The sequence below is a fragment of the Sebastes fasciatus genome, chromosome 16 (assembly GCF_043250625.1).
Source record: "Sebastes fasciatus isolate fSebFas1 chromosome 16, fSebFas1.pri, whole genome shotgun sequence".
NCBI classification, from domain to species: domain Eukaryota; kingdom Metazoa; phylum Chordata; class Actinopteri; order Perciformes; family Sebastidae; genus Sebastes; species Sebastes fasciatus.
Genome location: NC_133810.1, coordinates 26,129,666 through 26,149,273, shown reverse-complemented (window position 1 = coordinate 26,149,273; position 19,608 = coordinate 26,129,666). Strand labels below are relative to the sequence as shown.

Below are 19,608 nucleotides of genomic sequence, written 5' to 3'. Positions count from 1 at the left end.
ATATATCTCACAATGGAAATACAACAAATATACAATCACAAATATACAAACACAGCCCCCTAAGCACAAGACACACAAATCCAATCATGACAAAAAAAGGCATAAGAGTCTGAGGAATTTATATATCGTATGTCACTTTTCTGTTCATATCCCATGCTTTAGAGAGATATTCAGAAAATACAAAAACATTATCAAAAAGATATTCAATTAAGGCTCCAGTCTCCATACTTATCATATAAAAATAAGGAGCATGAACGTTTTAAAATAGTATTTGTTGTAAATCACGATATAAAGGACAAAATAAAATGACATGAATTTCGTTCTCAACCTCATTTAGTGTGTCATGAGCTGTTATGTGTATTTCAGGATGATCTAGCAGATGGCATTGTCAAATAAGGTCACTCTGCATCTTAATGTATGCTAGACTGCTGGCATTAAGCAAATAATGGTATGCAAGAGCAGTTGCTACTCTGGATGATTATTACTATTTTCACGATGACATCTGCTCATGAAAACCGTTGTTTTTGATTTACAAAAAGTAAAAAAAATTAAATTATCATTGGAAACAGCTTATTTAAAAAAATAAAATAAAAAAAGTTAATTGAAGGAGGTCATCATGAGTGCTGGAATGTGACTCAGTAAAGATCCTCTATACAAGTTTACAAAGAGTTTGTGCCATCTCCTGGCCAAAAAGCAGTAGTACAACTACCACCAAAACTTTCCTTTTCCTTTTGTTAAAGATCCAAAAGTAAAGACACATTACCATGATCACAGATCACCGAAGTATATCTCGATCAAAAGATTAAGTACAAGTAGGCCTTTAAGCCAAATATACGTAGACTTTTCTGTATACTTGTCAGTATAAGCCAAGTATACTTAGACTTTTCTATGTACTTGTCAGTTTAAGCCAAGTTTACTTAGACTTTTCTGTATACTTGTCAGTATGAGCCAAGTATACTTAAGTATACTTTTGTTAAGTATATTTCTGATAAGTACATAAAAAGTAAACTGAAAGTATACTCTCTCATTTTAAGTTTAAAGGAAGCATACTAATAGCACACTTGAATAAACTTATTTTTGGTAAGGGAAGGCTAAGTTTGTGTGGCCCTCTGGCCCATCTGGCAGCCTTGGTGCAGTGAGCTGTGCAGCATTGTGTAGCCATCCAAATCACACAATTACACAGAAGCCTTGTGTGTATGCATGCAAACCTAATAAAGCTAATGCTAATACATGACTAAGCCCTGCTACCATGCAAATAAGCAGACAACATCACATGACATATTACTGTTTCTACAGATCAGACTTGATTTGCAATAATGAACACGTCAATTTATTGCAAAGCTGGAATCAAGGATGCCAAGACTGATGTCATCTGGGAACAGATTGGGACACGTCTCAGAGCGGCTCCATTAGCTCACAGGAGGGACAAATGTTGACACAGTGGCAGCACACTGGTTACTGGTTACTGTGTGTGCTTTTCCCCCTCAGTGTGGACTTTAACCTTACCACACTCAGTGATTATGTTCTCAGACTTAACCCTTCCAGGAATCTACTTTTGCCCCCTAATGTACTTTGATTAGACAAACAATTTAGGTCACCTGGCAACTCAGTTCTGTAATGTCTTCATAACATCAATAATACACTATAAAAATGCTTTCCTCGTCTCAATCAACTCAGACTATCTGCCTCTCGTGTCTACCATTGAATTACTTTCCGTGACATTTCAATGGTAGTTAGCCGTAAATCTTATAATTCATCAGTACTGAGTGCGCCCACATCCATCCTTTCACCCTGACGCTGCATCTACATGTCGCAGCTTGCCTCAGATCTTGTTCAGCGAGTTCAGTGAGGTTAAAATAAGGGGAGAGGTAAAAAAAAAAAAAAAAAGAGTGGGGAGAAAAACAGCCCAAAGCACTCTGTAGGAGCTCTATTCTCCCAGCAGCCAGTCACAGAGGGTGGAACAGATGTTGTTACCATAGGCTGCTGCTTTTGTTTTCAGATCATCTGCAACTGAAATCGAAAGGAAAGGGGGTGGTGGAAACAAAGAATAAGTATACTTCTCTGAAAGATATACTTTGATTTTTGTTCCCTTTCTAGAGATTACAGCTATTAGCCCACATTTTAATTGATAAGGGTCTTGCATCACTTCCGCATGTTCTGTAAGTGAGTGGGCATTGTTGTTGGTCCGGCAGAGCAGTGAGGTGTGACTCAGCCAAACTGAAAAGTCCCTATCATAGTCAAACAAAGGAGCAACCAGACACCTCGTCTGACAAGAAGGAGTCTCGCAATCTTGGAGACACTCACTGATCACAAATCTTCCTGTCCAGATAACCTGCCACTTAAAACGCAATAAGAAACGCTGATAGTATGAATTCTTTTAGCTGCAGTTTACAGCAGCTATAACAGCCAATAAAGTACTGCATTGTACTGTAATCTGTAAAAACTATGACATTTAATCTCATATTGATATCTTTTTATGATGCATCTGATGTGTGTGTGTGATAGATGTATCATATTATATACCTCTCATTTATAAGATTATGTAGACAGTGACGGAAGGAGTATAAGGACATTTTAAAGTAGAAATTACAATATTTCTGTATTTCTGTAGAGAGCAAGAATTCCTGGTTTGATTTAAATTTCTCATTTCATTATTTCTCATTGTCAAACTGACTTCCATTAGGTTCATTGTTGACCCTAAATTGCCGGTATAGGTGTGAATGTGAGCGTGAATGGTTGTCTGTCTCTATGTACCAACCCTGTGGTAGGGTGTACCCCGCCTTCGCCCACTGTCAGCTGGGATCAGCTCCAGCCCCCCCGCAACCCTGAATAAGATAAGCGGTTACGAATAATGAATGAATCCGACTTCCAGTGAATTAAAAACTAGCTAAACTCAAAGGTCACAAATGATACATCAGTGTGTCACCTACTTCACACCCTGTAATTACCTCTATGGCGTTTGTGACACCAATCGGAGGTTTTCTTCGATTGCGCTGGGTACTTGAATCTATGAATGTGTAGTCTGCCCGTATGAAAGGCCTATGCTTTCTGTTATTCATTTAAATTAAAGGGGACATATCATGCTCATTTTCAGGTTCATACTTGTATTTTGGATTTCTACTAGAACATGTCTACATACTTTTATAGTTAAAAAAAAATATTATTTTTCTCATACTGTCTTTCTGAATATAGCTGTATTCACCCTCTGTCTACTAACTAAACTTAACTAAACTAATCTAAACTTAACTTTCTACAATATGCAACCTGGCAGGGTGGACGATCCTGAGAAACTAGCAAAAGTACACCAGATTTTTAAAAATGATCCAGCCTAAAAACTCAGCCCAGTGTTAACTCTATTACCATGACAGTAGCAAGCAGCACTAGCTCCAAAAGTCCCTAAATCTAGCAGGAAAGTTGCTAAGTCAGCAACACTGACAGTCCGTTGCTTCAGGCCTCCCTCCAAAGCGACTCCCCCAAAATTATCTTTATGAATATAAACATATCATAATGAACGTGAATGCTATTGGCTATTGTTAGTACTCATAGCTACCAGCTTGTGGAAGACTCCGGTGACGTGCAATGAGTGCACGAGCAGAGTGCACGCAGGTAGACAGGCCGTCAGGTAGCCTGTCCAATCACTACGTTCGGGCCAAATAAAATAATTGGATGGGTTTTATTACAGTCCTGCGACAACCACAGACCCCGGATTTTTTTTATTTTTTTGTCAGAGCAATTGATTTATTGATTGTTGTGGGGATGCAATGAGAATTTCAACTAATATAACAAAAAATGATTTTAAAATCTTTACCAACCCTGCCTTTAAAGGTGCTATTGGGAGCATTTCTATTGCCTCTGCACGGCTCTCAACATGGTGATGACTGAGCCGGTTGCTCTTAGCTAACGGTGATAACAGCACTAACAGTGAAAACAACAGCAACAGTGCTGACAGAGCTAACAGTGTTAAACTGGTGGGAAACCGGAGGGTGGGTGCTACGCTTCTGCAATGGCACCGTCAGCCGGCACAGCGTTATCAACTGTAACTGCTGTATGAGAGCAGTGCAGAGCGGCGGCCATGAGCTAGCCAGTGGGGCACGCTAACATGCAGTAACATGCACTAAAAGCATTTTCGGCCGGCCCGACTATGTCAACAAAGCACAGAGAAGATTGATTACAACACACACACAGAGGGAGATTGACTTCATTCTCTGCTCAGGTAGACATTACTGCTCTATATCTTTACATAGCAAATAGTTGTTTTCTGCTAAATTAATGCTCTAGATATCATATGGAGCACCTTTAAACTCCTATTCACCTTTTAAATCACCACAAATGATCCTTACTATTGTGGCCACTAAAGCGTGGACAGCAGACTGCACCCAGGCCTGAGGAATAGAGTTTGAAGTAGCGGACCTGACAAACATTTTGGACAGCAGGTTACGCCACACCCTGTCAGTTAAAAAAAATAAAAATAAATAAATAAAAAATTAAAAATAAAAAATAAAAAAACAGACAGCCCAGAGCTTTCTTTCTGAGGTTGGAGAAAGCACTTGTTGGGCTGCTCCTCAGCTAATGGAGATTGGGCCCCAGGCTAGTCTCCTTCATCCAAGGTCTTATGACTAATGTGATGGTAGGGAGTGACATCATTCATCATTCACCAGGGTGTGATGAACAGGCTGAGCTCTGAACTGAAGAGTAACAACTGTGAACAGTAAGAAAAGGAAATGACTCATGTATGTAAACTCTAAAGATACACTTAGACCCAAAATTGTGCTAAAATATCTAATAATGATAATATCTGTAGCTTCAGCCTATATACACCTTTTTGGTCTGTAGAGATGGTCTTTCTGCTAAATTGCATTAGGCTACTGTAGTTTCCTGTTGTTTTATTATTTTTGTTGTTGTTTCTTCTTCATATTCTTTTATCCCAAATTGTTTGTGTGATAAATTACAGGCAAAAAATAGATTTAAATTTCAACATACTTTGAAACTATAAAACTGCAGAACATGGAATAAACTTTTCTTTTTGTACTGTCAGTTTATTTCTTTGTTATATCAAAGTTACCAATGATCTATTAGAATGAAACTGTACATTTCATGGTGATTGAAAACGTGTGCTTTAAATGACATTGTGCCTGGTTTATTGCAGTCAATAGAAGAGAGAACTGTAGCCCAGAATGATATACAAAAAAAACCACACACAATACTGTAAATTACGATATGACACAAACCTAACCTACCAGTCTATTAAAGATAACAGCAGTCGTGACAGGAGATAGAAGCTGAGATTAGACAACAGCCCAACCATTGTCTTCCCCATAGCTGGATCTGAGACAGATCACCAAGCAACAGGCAGGATAGAGTGCTGTGTAAACAAAACAGAGGCCTCAGATTATACACATTTCACTGGTTATTTTTCTGGCTCTCCGCATACACGAGCTATAAAAACAAGACAATTACAAGCACCAGCCAGCAGTTTCTTGTTTCTCAGATTACAAAAAGCCGAGCCCTCGAGGCGTCAGGGAGGGCATGTTGGTTTTAGTGAGTGATGAAAAGCTGAAGTGGTCTAAGGAATTAGCCAACAGGCTGGAAAGGCAGGTATAGAGCATCAGCACCCCTTCCCACTCATCCATCATCTTACAGCCTGAGATCCCCCTCGGGGGCAGTTCCCATGGTCTGTGCCAACCTGAGCGTGCTCTGTGGGGTCTGGTGCAGAGACATAATAATAATAATACTACAGGTGAGGCTGCAGATGCAGACACGCCAGCTCTGCCTGACATCTAGGCTGATAAAGCCAGTGCACACGCAGGTGGAGCCGTGGCAAGACTGACAGACTGAAACAAGACACTTTCTTCAAGAAGCCAGCAGAGACACGAGGTGTTGAGAAGAAAAAGTTTTCAAAAAATACTTGTTTTGGAGAACCAGTATAGTATGCCTTTAAATAATTACAATAATAAGAAAATAGAGCATGCACGTTATTTTGTGTGAAAGCATTCTCAGTGTTAAATTTTTCAATGCCTCGATTCTATCAACAGGTTTGTTACCATTTTCAGTGACCAAATTGGATTGATAAAAAACAAAATTTAAAATTGGTATGCTTTTAGTAATGATGAAATTATACATTGCAAAACCATGTTTTTCAACTGCACATCATACATTTTGAGAAATTATACAATATGCCTCAAGAAAACAAAGTGTTAATAGTGCAATGAATAAGCTTTTGCCCATGTTTCATTATAGAGCTCTTTTCTGCATACAGTATTTTGTAAATTACACTTTTTTGTTAGCCTTAAAATGTGTGCACAGTGTATGTGGTTTTATCTTACGACATCTGTGTTTATGTATTATTACACATGCATATTTTGGGCCTTTAATACAGGGTTCGTACAGCTTTTGAAGAGTACAATTCAAGCACTTTGAAGGTACCTAAATCGAAAACTTCCAGACTCTTGAAGCCTTTATCATCCAAATTGTTACTATAAATGCAATTGCGAAAAAATAAAGTTGACAGAATTCCTTTATACCCACAACAATCAATGTATATTGACAAGGGCTGTCAGTTGATTAAAATATGTAATCGCCATTAACATGGTTGGTACCAATGGAGTCCTTAGGTTTTCTAGTTTCATATGATGCTTTGTTTATTTTACCAGCTTTTCATATTAACTTTGACTGTATGTTTTGATCATGATTATTCAATGCTTGCTAATTGCTAATTGCTAATTTCCGGGATAAGGGATCAACAGAGGACCTATCTAGCTATGAATGATGAGTTAACACACTTTTTTGCTCATTATCATGGCTATAAAGTTATTAAACTGACACAGACTGACGTGTGCTTTGAAGATAGAACATTTGCAGATACATTTTTAGGTTATAAATGTGGAAAAAAAGCACAAGGTCAAACAAAATAAAAGGTTTAAATGGTTTTAATGGATGATGCAGCACTGATATGTAACAGGTTCAGAACACTGAAGGTCAACGTTTTTTTCATCTATGGCTCTGATGATCTACAGCATTCCCCTAATAAGGCTTGTGAGCAAAGTCTACTCTTTTAAATATAACTGACAGGCATACCAGCTGCAGTGCGGTACAGTGAAACGTCCCCAAAGGTCACAGGTTTCCTAAACATAATTCTGATGCTGGTGCTTGTTAAGTATAAAAATGTGCTTTTTAAGTAAAAAAGTAAACAAAAATTCTAACACGACAGTATTTATATGTTCTATTCACAGTGTACATATTTACATTAAAGCTTGTTTGACCATTAGGAAATACCTACAGTGCTGAAAGGGCTCCAAAAAACTCTCTGAAGTTTGGTACGACCTCGCTCCCACCAACTCTGAGGCACCAGTGGAGTATAAAAAACAACAGTTCTGTACAGGTTTGGCAGTGTTTTTGCTCTTGTTAGCAGGGTGCCGAGGCACACTGTGAGCTGATGTTTTGAGGGCAGTCTTTGTGCTCCGTCAGTTTGAGAATGACGACTTTCCTCTGGAGCTGCTTGGTCTCTGGTGGTGCAGGCTGTTCAGCGACCGGTTGCACTGAGCTCTCAGTAACTAAGTCCTGCGGCAGCAGCATAGTGATGATGTTTGAGTATCCACCCTGCACCGCCAGGTGTAATGGGCTGAGCCCCTGGTCGTCTGACAGAGCGCCACCATCTGGACAGTGAAGGAGCAGCTCTTTCAGGACTTCACAGTGTCCGTTCTCTGCTGCCAGGTGGCAAGGGGTGCGTAGGGCCTGGTTGGACCTGTACGGGTCCGCCCCCTCTTCTAACAACATCTTGACTGTGGCCAGGTGGCCTCGCTGGGAGGCTAGGTGGAGAGGAGTGAGTCCGTGGGCGTTCTGGCCGTGAATATCTGCCTGGTGTTTGATCAAGAGGCGAGAGGTGCTGGTGTGACCCGTCTCTGCCGCCACGTGTAGTGGTGTATTTGACCCAGCAGACGTCATGCGAACATCCGCATCTAGTTCAATCAGGATCCGTGCCACTCGGTACTGACCCCTCTGGGAAGCCAGATGCAGCGGCGTGCGGCCATCTGTCGTCTGCCCGTCCACATCGGCACCGGCCTGCTTGATCAGCAGCTTGACGATACCCAGATGCCCTTGCCAGGCAGCGAAGTGGAGCGCCGTCCAGTTGTCCTTACCCTTGATACGAACATCAGCGCCGCGGCTCAGCAGCACCCGGATTACGTTCTCCTGGCCGTGCTGGCACGCGACATGAGCTGACGTGCGTCCCTGGCCGTCGGTCTCGTTGATGGCCGCCCCGCGGTCCAGCAGCAGGCGCGTGATGGCCTCGTCCCCGTTCTGGGCGGCCCAGTGCAAAGCCGTGTACTGGTCCTCATCCTTGGCATTGACGTTGGTGCAGCGGCGACCGAGCAGAAGCTCTGCCAGGGGCTTCAGGTGCCTCTCTGTGGCCAGGTGCAGGGGTGTGGAACCACGGTCATTGGCTAGGTTGGGATTGGCATTGTTCAGGAGGAGGAACTTGACAGCCTCTTCATTGGCCAAGGTGATGGCGTGGTGGAGCAGACTGCCTCCTCCATCAAGGAGGAGATCCACATCCTGAGGCTGGAGGATCTTCATCAGCTTGGCGGTGTCTTTGGTCCTGATGGCCTCACACAACTTCCTCCTCTGGACCTCAGCAGAATCTGAGAGGTAAGGAGGAAAAGTATAGGTTTGAGGCAAAAATTCAGGTAATCATGATCATATAGTATTTTTACATAAATAATATTTCAGCCCTTACCACATGTGTTTTCTTTCTCAAAAGACAGCGTGATGGAGTCCTGGGAGGAGAAGGCTGAATCAGCTGAGGAGATGCCAGACAGCCTCTTGCAGGTGTTCTCTTTGCTGTGGCAGCTATCCTCCTTCACTCGATCAAAGCTCCTCGAGATCCCAGAATCCACCTGGCTCAACAGCTCTGACAGGCTGTAATCTTTTTCCGGCAACATGGCCGACTTTGGACGCACCAGCTTGTTGTCTTTAACCTGTGAGGCGTAAAAGCCAGATAAGCATATTTGAACGAGCTTATCTTTGACACTGCATCATTACATTTATACTCAGGTATGTCGCCACTTCCAGTACAATGGCTATCGAATGTTGACATCGTTTCATTTTCAAAATCACTTGAACACCTACGGTTCAAAACAGCTTATCTTGTGTCCCTACAGACAGACATCTTTCACTAACAGCTGTCACCTGTCACACGCAGGATGTTTGTTCCTAGTCACGTAAATGACAAAGTGTACAGACTAAACAATCCCATCAGTCAACATTCCTCCTGCATGATGTAAGTGTTGTTCATGATCAAACATTTACTTTACGACATATGACTTAAAACGTCATAATCATGTCTGGAGCAATTTAGAGAGAAGCCTTCCAGGTGTCTGCGTGTGTAGTTACTCATTAATGGAAAAGTTCATGTGACTAATGAAACTGTTTAAATGCTTTAAAGAAGAATGAGAGTCAGGTCAAGCAACAACATAAAAAGTGGATAATTGCTGTTGTTGTTTACTCCCATTTGAAATGGAGACTCACATGATCCACTATGTTCAAAAAGTTGACAGATCACACGCACATGTCTTCCAGAGAAGCCAACATCATACATCAGACCGGCAATACGTGACCTAGAGTAGGCTCTCATGACCACGCCCCCTTTTGGAGGAAAACAAACACCTGTGTGGCTGCTGCAGTAATACAGTCATACATTAACGTTATAGCAGCATCACACTGTCATCTCCAACTAAATCTCAGCATATAGATCAAACAGTTGGTTTATTTACAGACAACACTCAGCCTAACGGGATTCAATCCAATATGTATAGATGTCTGGATAAGCAATATCCGGCCACTGTGTTGGACGGGGGACGACTGAAGGGAAATGGAGGCGATCAACTTTAGTTTATTAAGTTAATTATCGCGAATCAGGTTCAGGCAATATCGCAAAATAATTATTAGACATGTGTATAAAACAAACATTTATATAACGAGAGATGAATGCATACAATCTTGTCAAAATCTCAATCCACCACAGGTCAGATTGCATTGAAGTCTATGGGATCTTCGGCTTTCTATCCCCTAAAGGTGGCACAGCCTTGGCTTTTTGCGAACTACCGGTGCCGATCTGATGTATTGGGGGCTCTTTCATCCGATATATGGTGTTGTCATGTCGTACCTGGTCACTAGTGAGTGCGTTAGGGGACGTGGGCTCTGGCTCTGACGTTGATAAGGTTGGCGTCTTGGGCTCCTCTTGAGGTTTAGAGCAGAGCTCCTCAGCTTCCGATGTGATTTCTGGAAGGACAACAGCTCTAGGTCATGTTTCAGTAATAACAGAGATGGGTTAGGGAATACAAAAATGGAAGGAAAGCTTAAAGTAGGAGACAAAAAAACTAAATTTAACAGGCCGTTGTACTTAGATTCTAAGTGTGTCTTATCCTCAGTGTTTAAAGGAACAGGATCCCTTGTGTTTCATGTTAATTTACTTGTTATCATGACAGAAGAAGGTTGACATTTGTTCGTGGTGAGTATCGAGGCACAACTTACCCTGGAAGCTGGGTCTGGCGTCAGGATTTGTGGTCCAGCAGCGCTGCATGAGACTCAGGAACCCTGTACATGCTGAAGGTCGACATCGTGGCACAGCACCCAGGTCTGGACGCACCCCCTTCACCACCTTCACCATGACCTGGAGGATATTATTGTCACCTGGGTGGAATAACAATAAGATAGTTCAGTTTCATCACTAAGAAATAAAGTTTTATGCAAAAAATACATCAATCAAACACAATATTTTAGTTTTGGGCTGGGGGCACATCAATCTGATCTGAAGCCTGAGTTTATTCGTAATGTAAATGACAACATGTTCTCAAGTGCTGTTAGGAGGCAGTACCTATTTAGATAGTCAGTTATGCGCAGCGTTATCACCATCTACCCATGTGCTTAGATAAGAGAGTGTGGGCTGTTGTTTCCCACGGAAAGTTCTTAAGAGTTCCTGGTCTGGCCTCTTTCTATCGGACTGTGGGATCAGCCGAGTCAATGATACAGAACAAACAGGTAGAGGCCGCAATCACAGGCACTTCACCTCCTATTGTAGCCATTATACCCTTCACAGGTGAAGGAGGAAGAAGGGAAGGGGATGGTAACCAGGCCATTTCTCACTTTTTAATTATGTCTGGATCAACATACGCGGTGCCAGTGCCAGTGCCAACCTAGAAACCCACATCTACACACTGGTCTCCAAACTGAGCCAAATTCCTTGAAGTGAACTGCTACCTGATACGCCTGGGAGAAAATACACTGTCCAACTTCCTGCTCTGGAATTCACAGAGTAAACACATACAGTACACCACCTACACACACACACACACACACTCACACACACTCACAGACGCCCACACACTTCCTTTAAAGGTGTACTCTGAAGTTTGGTTATGTATTTATTGGAAATTATGAAAGCCCATTCCTGCCAGGAACATGTTAAAAATAGATGAAAGGTAAGGAGGGATGAATACATATTTATAGTAAGTCAAATTTATGAGAGCAAGTCAAATGTTTGACTTACTAAGCAGAATGTATGAGACACCACCTCATAACTCTAACATGCGTGGGCTGGGATTATATATTTATATCAATATTTATATAATGATAGAGCAAAAGTAGAATAAATACATTTTGAGTGAAACACCTATACTTGCAAAACTAATGACATTCCAGCACGTTCTCATTTCCGTGAAATACTGAGCCTTTGTCACAGCCATTGGCGTGTGAAACCGCCGCACAAGGCACACTTTAGCTTCAGTATGAGATGCACCGGGCTTTCCATTAGCTACAATATAAACCCATTCGAAGACACACTCAGGGTGGATGGGTGCAACAAACAAGGATTTCATCCAGGAGACCGCTGTTTGTGTTCCGTGTGTTAAGTTTCACTATCACGTTACAATTAGCTGTTTGTTTGTGTCCCGTGTTCACAACGTTCAGTTTCATTTTCACTTTACAAACGTAGCAGTTTTAAGCCCAAGGGTGTAGTTTTTTTCCTAAACCTAACTAACTGGTTTTGTTGCCTAAACCTAAAGTGACGCTAAGGGGGCGTGACAATGCAGCCGAGTTGGGATGAGAACGTGTTTGACATTCCCATCATCCTCACCTGTACTTTGTGTTTAGCGCTTATTAGCGAACATGCTAACATGCTTAACTTGCATGGCGACCATGGTTGTGTCTACAAGGTAAACCACGAGTTGGGAAACTCTCACGAGATGGTTAAGGCTAGGGATTGACCTTGAATAGTTAAGGTGATGATAGGTCGTCGGGCAGCGAGTCTTTCTGCTGGCGGGTTTTTGCCAGATTTCGCAGTTTGTGGGTTACCTTCTAGACATGACTGACACAGGTGAAGTTTATAATTATAAAGAAGCATCATTTACCATCACTATTTACATTTCTAGCATTCCTCCTTTTGGAAATTTTCTTGGCAAGAATGGCTTTAAGGAAACATAGCTTTCAATCAGCCTTAAAAGGACATCTTCATTAGTTTCATGCTTTAATCGTACTGCAAGTCTCACCTTGGTAGGGTTTCTTCTGTGTGATAATCCCCCAGATGACGATGGAGAAACTGGAATAGAGGCAAAATGAAATTGAGAGATGTCAGTACAAAGAAAATATCAAACATAATGCTGCCGAGAAATTGGCACATTTTCTATTTCAAGCTGAACTTGCTTATCATTTAAATCGTCCTCTACCACACTCTTACTGTATATACCAGTGCTGTCAGATTGTCAGAATAATTCAATGGGAGTGTGGTTATAAGTATGTTTACCCCTTTTAACTGAAACTTTGTTGACTCTGTTTAAGACAGCAAAAACCTACATTCATATAAAATGGTTGCATGCAAACTTCTGAATAATCCAACCTGTATACGTCATGCTTGGTGTCCGACGCTTTGTCCTTCTCAATGATGCTCTCAGGTGGCAGGTAGGCAATCGTGCCGCAGAAGCCGTCCCTACTGATGTCATCAGCCCGTGAAAGGCCGTTCCACCGGGCCAGGCCAAAATCAGAAATCTGAGACAGAGGGGAGATCAGATAAGACCTTCAAATGGAGCAACCCGGTTGCTGTTTCTCATGAACCACTGACATTGATGACTAACTTTGCCCTCTGAGTGTGACAGGCTGCTAAGCTCCTATTATGTGCACTCGGTGGTATGATGAGGGCAACACAGCCATGTCCCAGCCTGTAGGAGAGGAGAGGCCCTTCACGTTTGTACTGACGAGTTCACACCCACGCTCTTTTCAGGCACACACATTCACAGAGGGAGCTTTAATAGGAGCTGAATAAATCCTGTCGGGACAGGCCCAGGTGAGCTGTTTACATCGACGCATTAAACTCCAGAGCTGACGGTTCCCACCCCTTGCTCTCAGTACAGTTGAGCTGTTTGGAGGTTGGCAAGAGGCTGAGAGACACCCGTCTGCCCAGAGCGTGTGCAGGGCTGTCATTTTCTAATGGATGAAAGGGAACAGTGAACCACCTCACGGCTGAAATTCCTTTTAAAACACTAAAACTGTGTCTTTAAAGCGACGACAGCTGTAATTGTACTTCATTTCAAATCTGTCTTACAGCAATAAAAACATCAAATCCTTACAGGAGCTCCAGTAATAAATGATTGCAATGAGATGACTGATGATGATTTTTTACTATCATTAATTCTATCACATATTGTTGCTGGCATAACAAAACTACAGCTGTTCTGATGAGGTGATTTTGAGGACATATTTGCAAACATGTGCACAGTACTAGCTCAATATGATCATCACCGTCACTAATTTCAAGGTTTTCACTAAGTGCAAGCTAAAAAAAAAGAACTTAAAGGGGACATATGCTCATTTACAGGTTCATAATTGTATTTTGGGTTTCTACTAGAAAATGTTTACATGCTTTAAAGGGGACCTATTATGTTTTTTTTTTTTTCCCTTTCCTATAGTGTGTTATATAGTTCTTTGTGCATGTAAAAGGTCTGCAAAGTTATTCTCCCCCACAGAAACACCTGAAGCTCCTGAACTGCCTGAAACGCCTTGCTTGAAGTCCCGCCTTTTCTTCTGTAACGTGGTGATGTCACCAAGTAACACAGTTGCATAACGGTTAGTTTGGCACGCCCTCAAACAAAGCTAGTTAGAGCGGAGCTGGAGCGGCGAACGAAGGGTTTGGTTCGGTTGACCAATCACAACAGAGTGGGCCAGCTGACCAATCAGAGCAGACTGGGTTTATCGGGAGGGCCCGAAAAACCCAGTTTTCACAAACAAACATAGGGTGTGCTGCAGCACAGCCGGTATGAGAAAAATAAAGCGTTTTTTGAACATTAAAGCATGTAAACACGTTATAGTAGAAACCAAAAATACAAGTATGCATCTGAAAATAAGCATAATAGTTCCTCTTTAATGTTCAAAAAACACTTTTTTTTTGTCATATGGTCGTTTAACGTTTTGTTCTACGACATAAAATACATTAGTAAATATCCCACTCGTGAATTTTGAAGCCTTTATGTGTGTTAAAAAAGGCTGCATGTGACAGAGGAAGGGGAGCCAAATCGGAATGGCTTGTTGAATCACATGTTTTCTGATCTAGGCAGCCCACAAAAAACTGATCGGTTGGTAGACACTCTAGATACCCAAAAGGATGTGCACAAGCACTGAGCTTTTCATGATGATGTCCCCTTTAAGAGGCAATAAGGATGCCACTTTGTGATTAACTCTCTACCTTGACATGATAGTGAGCATCCAGCAGGATGTTGGCCGGCTTCAGGTCCAGGTGGAGCAGCGGCGGGTTCATGCAGTGCAGGAAATTCATTCCCACCGCGGTCTCGTGGATGATGCGGAAGCGGAGCTCCCAGGGCAGCGGCTCAGTGGCCAGCAGGGTCTCGAGGGAGCCCGTCTCCATGTACTCCATGACGAGGCCCTGGGGGTCGTCACAGATCCCGTACACGGGCAGGATGTATCGGAACTTGGCTGCCTCCATCTTCTTCGCCTCCTCCAGCAGCTCTGAACGCTCCCTGTGATTGAGAACAAATAAACATTACGTTACATTTTATTGTGTGACGCAGTGAATCTCTTCTGCTGGAGTGACTCAGCGATTTTTAAAGGTATTTAGGCCAGCTTGTTTTGAACCTATCCTTCCACAGACATTGGGTCACAGGTATTTATCAAATCATAAACCATTAACCTAATGATTCTGAGGTCACGCTTTGCTCACTGAGCTATAACTTTTGTCCTAACCCAAATTCCAGCACATTGTCATCCTCCATGTTTACCAGCATTGACCTCAGAGTATGTGAAAGTTTAACCTCTGCAGACGTCTAGAATTAATTTGTTCAGACCGAGCATGTGGACTGTGCTCTTGACTGTCCAGAGGCTCTTTTAAAAAAGCCTTGAGGACATTCCGGCCCGGCCTGGAATGCATCAGAAGAGCCCGGGAGGCTTAAACAGAGCTCTTGTTCTCTGTTGCTCAACCTTTGCACGGCTCTCTTTATCAGTCCACTGGCCCTGCTGACATACCTCAAACACAACCGTGCAGGTCATTCATGACCTCAGTGCACATATCTCCAGCAAAGGTTTGCTTTGAAAATGCAAACACTCATGAAGACAGATGAGAGAAAGATAAACCACTAATGGTTGCATTTGTAGGAATGTGCTTCACAGGCAGATTTAGTCGAGCTGGACAGTGAATTCTGTTTTTCTACCATAAAAGCTGAAGTAGGCAGAATATTTTTGGCACAAAAATCCATAATACCCTGTAAGCATATTGTAATTCAAGTGTTCTGTGAGAAAGTCGACTTCTGCACCTCCTCATGGCTCTGTTTTCAGGCTTTAGAAAATCTAGCCCGTGACGGGAGACTTTGGCCAATCACAGGTCATTTCAGAGAGAGAGCGTTTCTATTGGCTGTTCATTCAACAGAGGCAGCTGTCTATCACTCGCAAATATTGATTGATATTTGATCAGCGCTGTCTAGTTTGACCGTTTGATCGGAGTTTGTGAGTGATTGACAGCTGCTCAGAGACGGCAAGGCTCCAGCTCGGCTCTGATTGGTTGTTTTCCTCCGGTCTGTGAAATCTTGCAGATGCCATTAGGAGCACCGGAGGACACCAGAGGACACAGACGCACATTAATTCTTTCAGATCACTTGTCTCATGCGCTACTGTCCTGATATAGTGACCGTTTTACAAAAGTAACTTTTTTTAATCATATTTGCTCCATTTCTACCTACTGCTGCTTTAATGAAATGGAATTAGAAGAGGCTCAGACAACTTCTAAGTCTATTATGTGCAAAGTGTATCAGGTTACTTAAAGAGTCGTGTTCTATTAGGAGGGAGCTTGGCTATTATTGTCCTTTATAGTGAGTACAAGCGAAGGAGGCACAAGCCCCCCCAAATCTGCCAGGCAGTAATAATCAAACATGACATGAGAGAATGGGCAGGCACTTGTTTGCTAAATCCGTCTTCTAATCCAAAGTGCTCCTCAGCAGCTCCTCAGGACCAAACAATGTCCCCGCTTGAACAGAAAGGCCCGGTAAGACCGGTTTTGCAGCTTCTTTTATTGTCTGTGCCACACAGCGGCAAGCCAACAACACAGACAAAGGTGGCTTTGAGCCCCCCCCCCCGTCACTGGATGCTATGCGTGGGTCAATGAAGGCTGCAGGCAAATGACTGTTTATGTACTTTGCAGATGTTTGGAGGTGATAACATCCTTGGTTCAGGTTCAGCGGATGCTTTAAGTTGCACTACAGGTTTTGAGAGGATTAAAACACGGAAGCTTATTGTGAGGTGGTATTTAGAATTTGTCTGAAGCCTACAAATGAACCCAGCGTGTGTACACACAGCCCAGAAGATTGGACGTATATACATATAAGTACTTCATTGATCCCAAATTGGGAAATGATTGTGTTACATCAGTAGAATGGAATAAAAGAATGGAAAAGTCCACATATGTTGACACCGCTCTCTCACACAAACACTTCAAATATATAAAACACCCACTTTTCTTTTTTGAGACATCCATGAAGAGCAAAAACTGAGTCATAATTATGCAGAATTCAAGAGGGTTGTGCAATCTCTAGCAGTGCCTGGGGGGAGAAAGACCACCTTCCAACCCTTATTGAAGTGCACATATATTTAAATCAGCTCCTCCTGGAGGCGCATAGATAAAAATGTCACTGTTGATGAGGGAAATCAGCTGTGAACCTTTCATGTTTGGGTAAACAGCTACGGCCTTGGGCAATATTGGCTTACATTTGCCACATCGATGAATCAACATGTCCCATGATAGACAGCTTAACGGTGTCTAAATATCTAAACGTGGCTTCTTGGGCACCTTTAATAGGTGCACTGTGTGCCCAAACTAGCAGCAGGTGAGTCACACATTCCCCAGTGTTCACCTCTCAAGGACTTTGAGGCACTGAATGACTTTTCACCAGAATAATCATAATCTAAACCTCTGTCAGTCTACCGTTTGGCCATGAACTGGTCATAAAGTGATAAAACCTAACAGACAAGAGCTGGTACAGACAGATTAGTACACCTGGTACTCATAAGGACAAAAAACAGAAGTAAATAAACTGAACTAGCTTCTACAGGAGCTTTCTTTTACACTACATCATACCATTTTACATGATGATCTATATCAGTTTATCAGTTTAAAGAGAACCCAGGTGGCTCAACAGCTGTAACTCACTTGGCATCCATATGAAGGCAGGGAGGGCACTTGATAGCCAGCCATGTTTTCCACTGGACGTGCCGGACTTTGTATACTTGTCCAAATCCACCTGAGCCTATTTTCTCCCAGCAGCCAAACTCAGAGGATTCAAAGGTCCTTAGCAGCCCCATATTCCCATGTGGAGAATCCGGGACATTCATATCCGTGTTGAGAAACCCACCAGCAGGGTAAACTCCTTTTTTTCCCTTCGTCTCCAAGGCACAATCTAGTGGGCAAGTGAACAGACACACTGAACTGCCTGTTTGTGAGCTCTTCCTGTTTTTCCCCTTGACAAGTTCAGTGTGGCCCCTCCTCTTCTTCAGGTGAAAAGAGGGTTGGGCCTGGTGCCGTGACACAACTTCCTGGTTTTGAAACACAGTGGAAAGCTTTAAAGGAAACAAGACATGCCATAAGGCATCATGCTGCCACAATGTCCTCAGACAGTTGTTTTCCAGATGCCCTACAGTCCCGAGCTTTCTCACATTTCTGCCATGAAAAGGAGAGAGTAATCTTTGGAGTCCATGAACCTGGAATGTGTCATTTCATAAACACACCTTTGTCCAACTGTAGCCAATTATCCAACTAAACCCCCCTGAGCTAAGAAGACAGAATATGTCTCAACAATAGGAGGGTTATGTGATATTGACCAGATGGTTTGGGAATGTGTGGACTCATCTTCTCAGCAGGGGGGATCATCATCACATTCTTTCTGACACTGACTCAGGGTCAGAAAGAGGAGAGCGGTTGTGGAGCTGCGTCCTCTGGTGAGACTGTAAATGATTCATTTTCCACTTATCTTAATACAAGTATGTACAGCAGAGGAGGTTAACCCAGTCTTATCTCAGGTTACATTGTTTTATAAGCTGATGTAAGTTCACAGAATACATCATACACACGATTCATAGAGCCCCTGAATGGGAGACATCAGGTGTCAAATTAAGGCCCTATTACCTGTTAGAAAGTGTAACTCATACCTTAGGCCTCTTAGAAGTTTGGGCTAAAAAGCCAAGATTGTTAGACCAGAAACCTTATCCCTTAGGGACTGGACAAAAATGATTGGGCTGAGGAGGGGGGCTGAATCTCAAGCCCTTTTGGGGTGAATATATACTCTCCTCAAAGCCACCAGACTCCAGTCAGACAACAGTCATTTTACCTCACTGCCAATGACTATTTCACAGTTCGTTTAGTCTTTCAAAAACAACATTTTCACTGTGGTCAAAAGCCTATTTGCTCTCCCGCATGCCACACACAAAGAGAGGCATAAATTACGTTTACATGTAAATTCATTTTTACCACAATGACAAAAAAATGGCTCCAACACTACTATGGTAAATTAATTAAGTTGGTACAAAAAAGATCATATTTGCATTCGCTTGGCGAATCTGTCAAGATGTCAGCACCTTATTTATGTTGCCGAAACTGTTGAGTTATATTTGTTAAAGTGGCAGTAGGCAGTATATTTTTGCCGTCATTGGGCAAAAATTACATAATAACCTTTCAGCATATTGTAATTCAAGTGTTCTGAGAGAAAACTAGACTTCTGCACCTCCTCATGGCTCTGTTTTCAGGCTTTATAAAATCTGGCCCTTGACGGGAGACTTTGACCAATCACAGGGCATTTCATTGAGAGAGCGTTCCTTTTGGCTGTGTTCCAGTCATGTGACCAGAACGTCACAAACTTTCTCATTTTACAGCTAAACCGTGCACTACAAGATGATTCTGAAAACATCTGAGGCGAGAAATAGCATTATCGTAACATAATATTGATTCATATTTGATCAGCGTGCCTAGTTTGACCGTTTGGTCGGAGTTCGCGAGTGATTGACAGCTGACTCTCACAGACAGCAGATGGACAGCAGATCTCAGATCAGCTCTTACTGCTTGTTTTCCTCCGG

The 19,608-nt window shown here is 42.4% G+C and overlaps 1 protein-coding gene across 1 annotated transcript; it reads right to left on the bottom strand.

The window, feature by feature from the left end:
- Positions 1-6,908: 6,908 nt before the first annotated feature.
- On the bottom strand, positions 6,909-17,972 carry ripk4 (receptor-interacting serine-threonine kinase 4). Its single transcript, XM_074610191.1, has 8 exons — positions 17,693-17,972; positions 14,726-15,017; positions 12,887-13,035; positions 12,540-12,589; positions 10,528-10,686; positions 10,160-10,275; positions 8,732-8,972; positions 6,909-8,636 (listed from the first exon to the last, which is right to left on the bottom strand). Exons 1-8 carry the CDS (start codon positions 17,872-17,874, stop codon positions 7,402-7,404), a joined length of 2,424 nt encoding a protein of 807 aa, XP_074466292.1. The 5' UTR covers positions 17,875-17,972; the 3' UTR covers positions 6,909-7,401.
- Between the last annotated feature and the right edge of the window lie 1,636 nt (positions 17,973-19,608).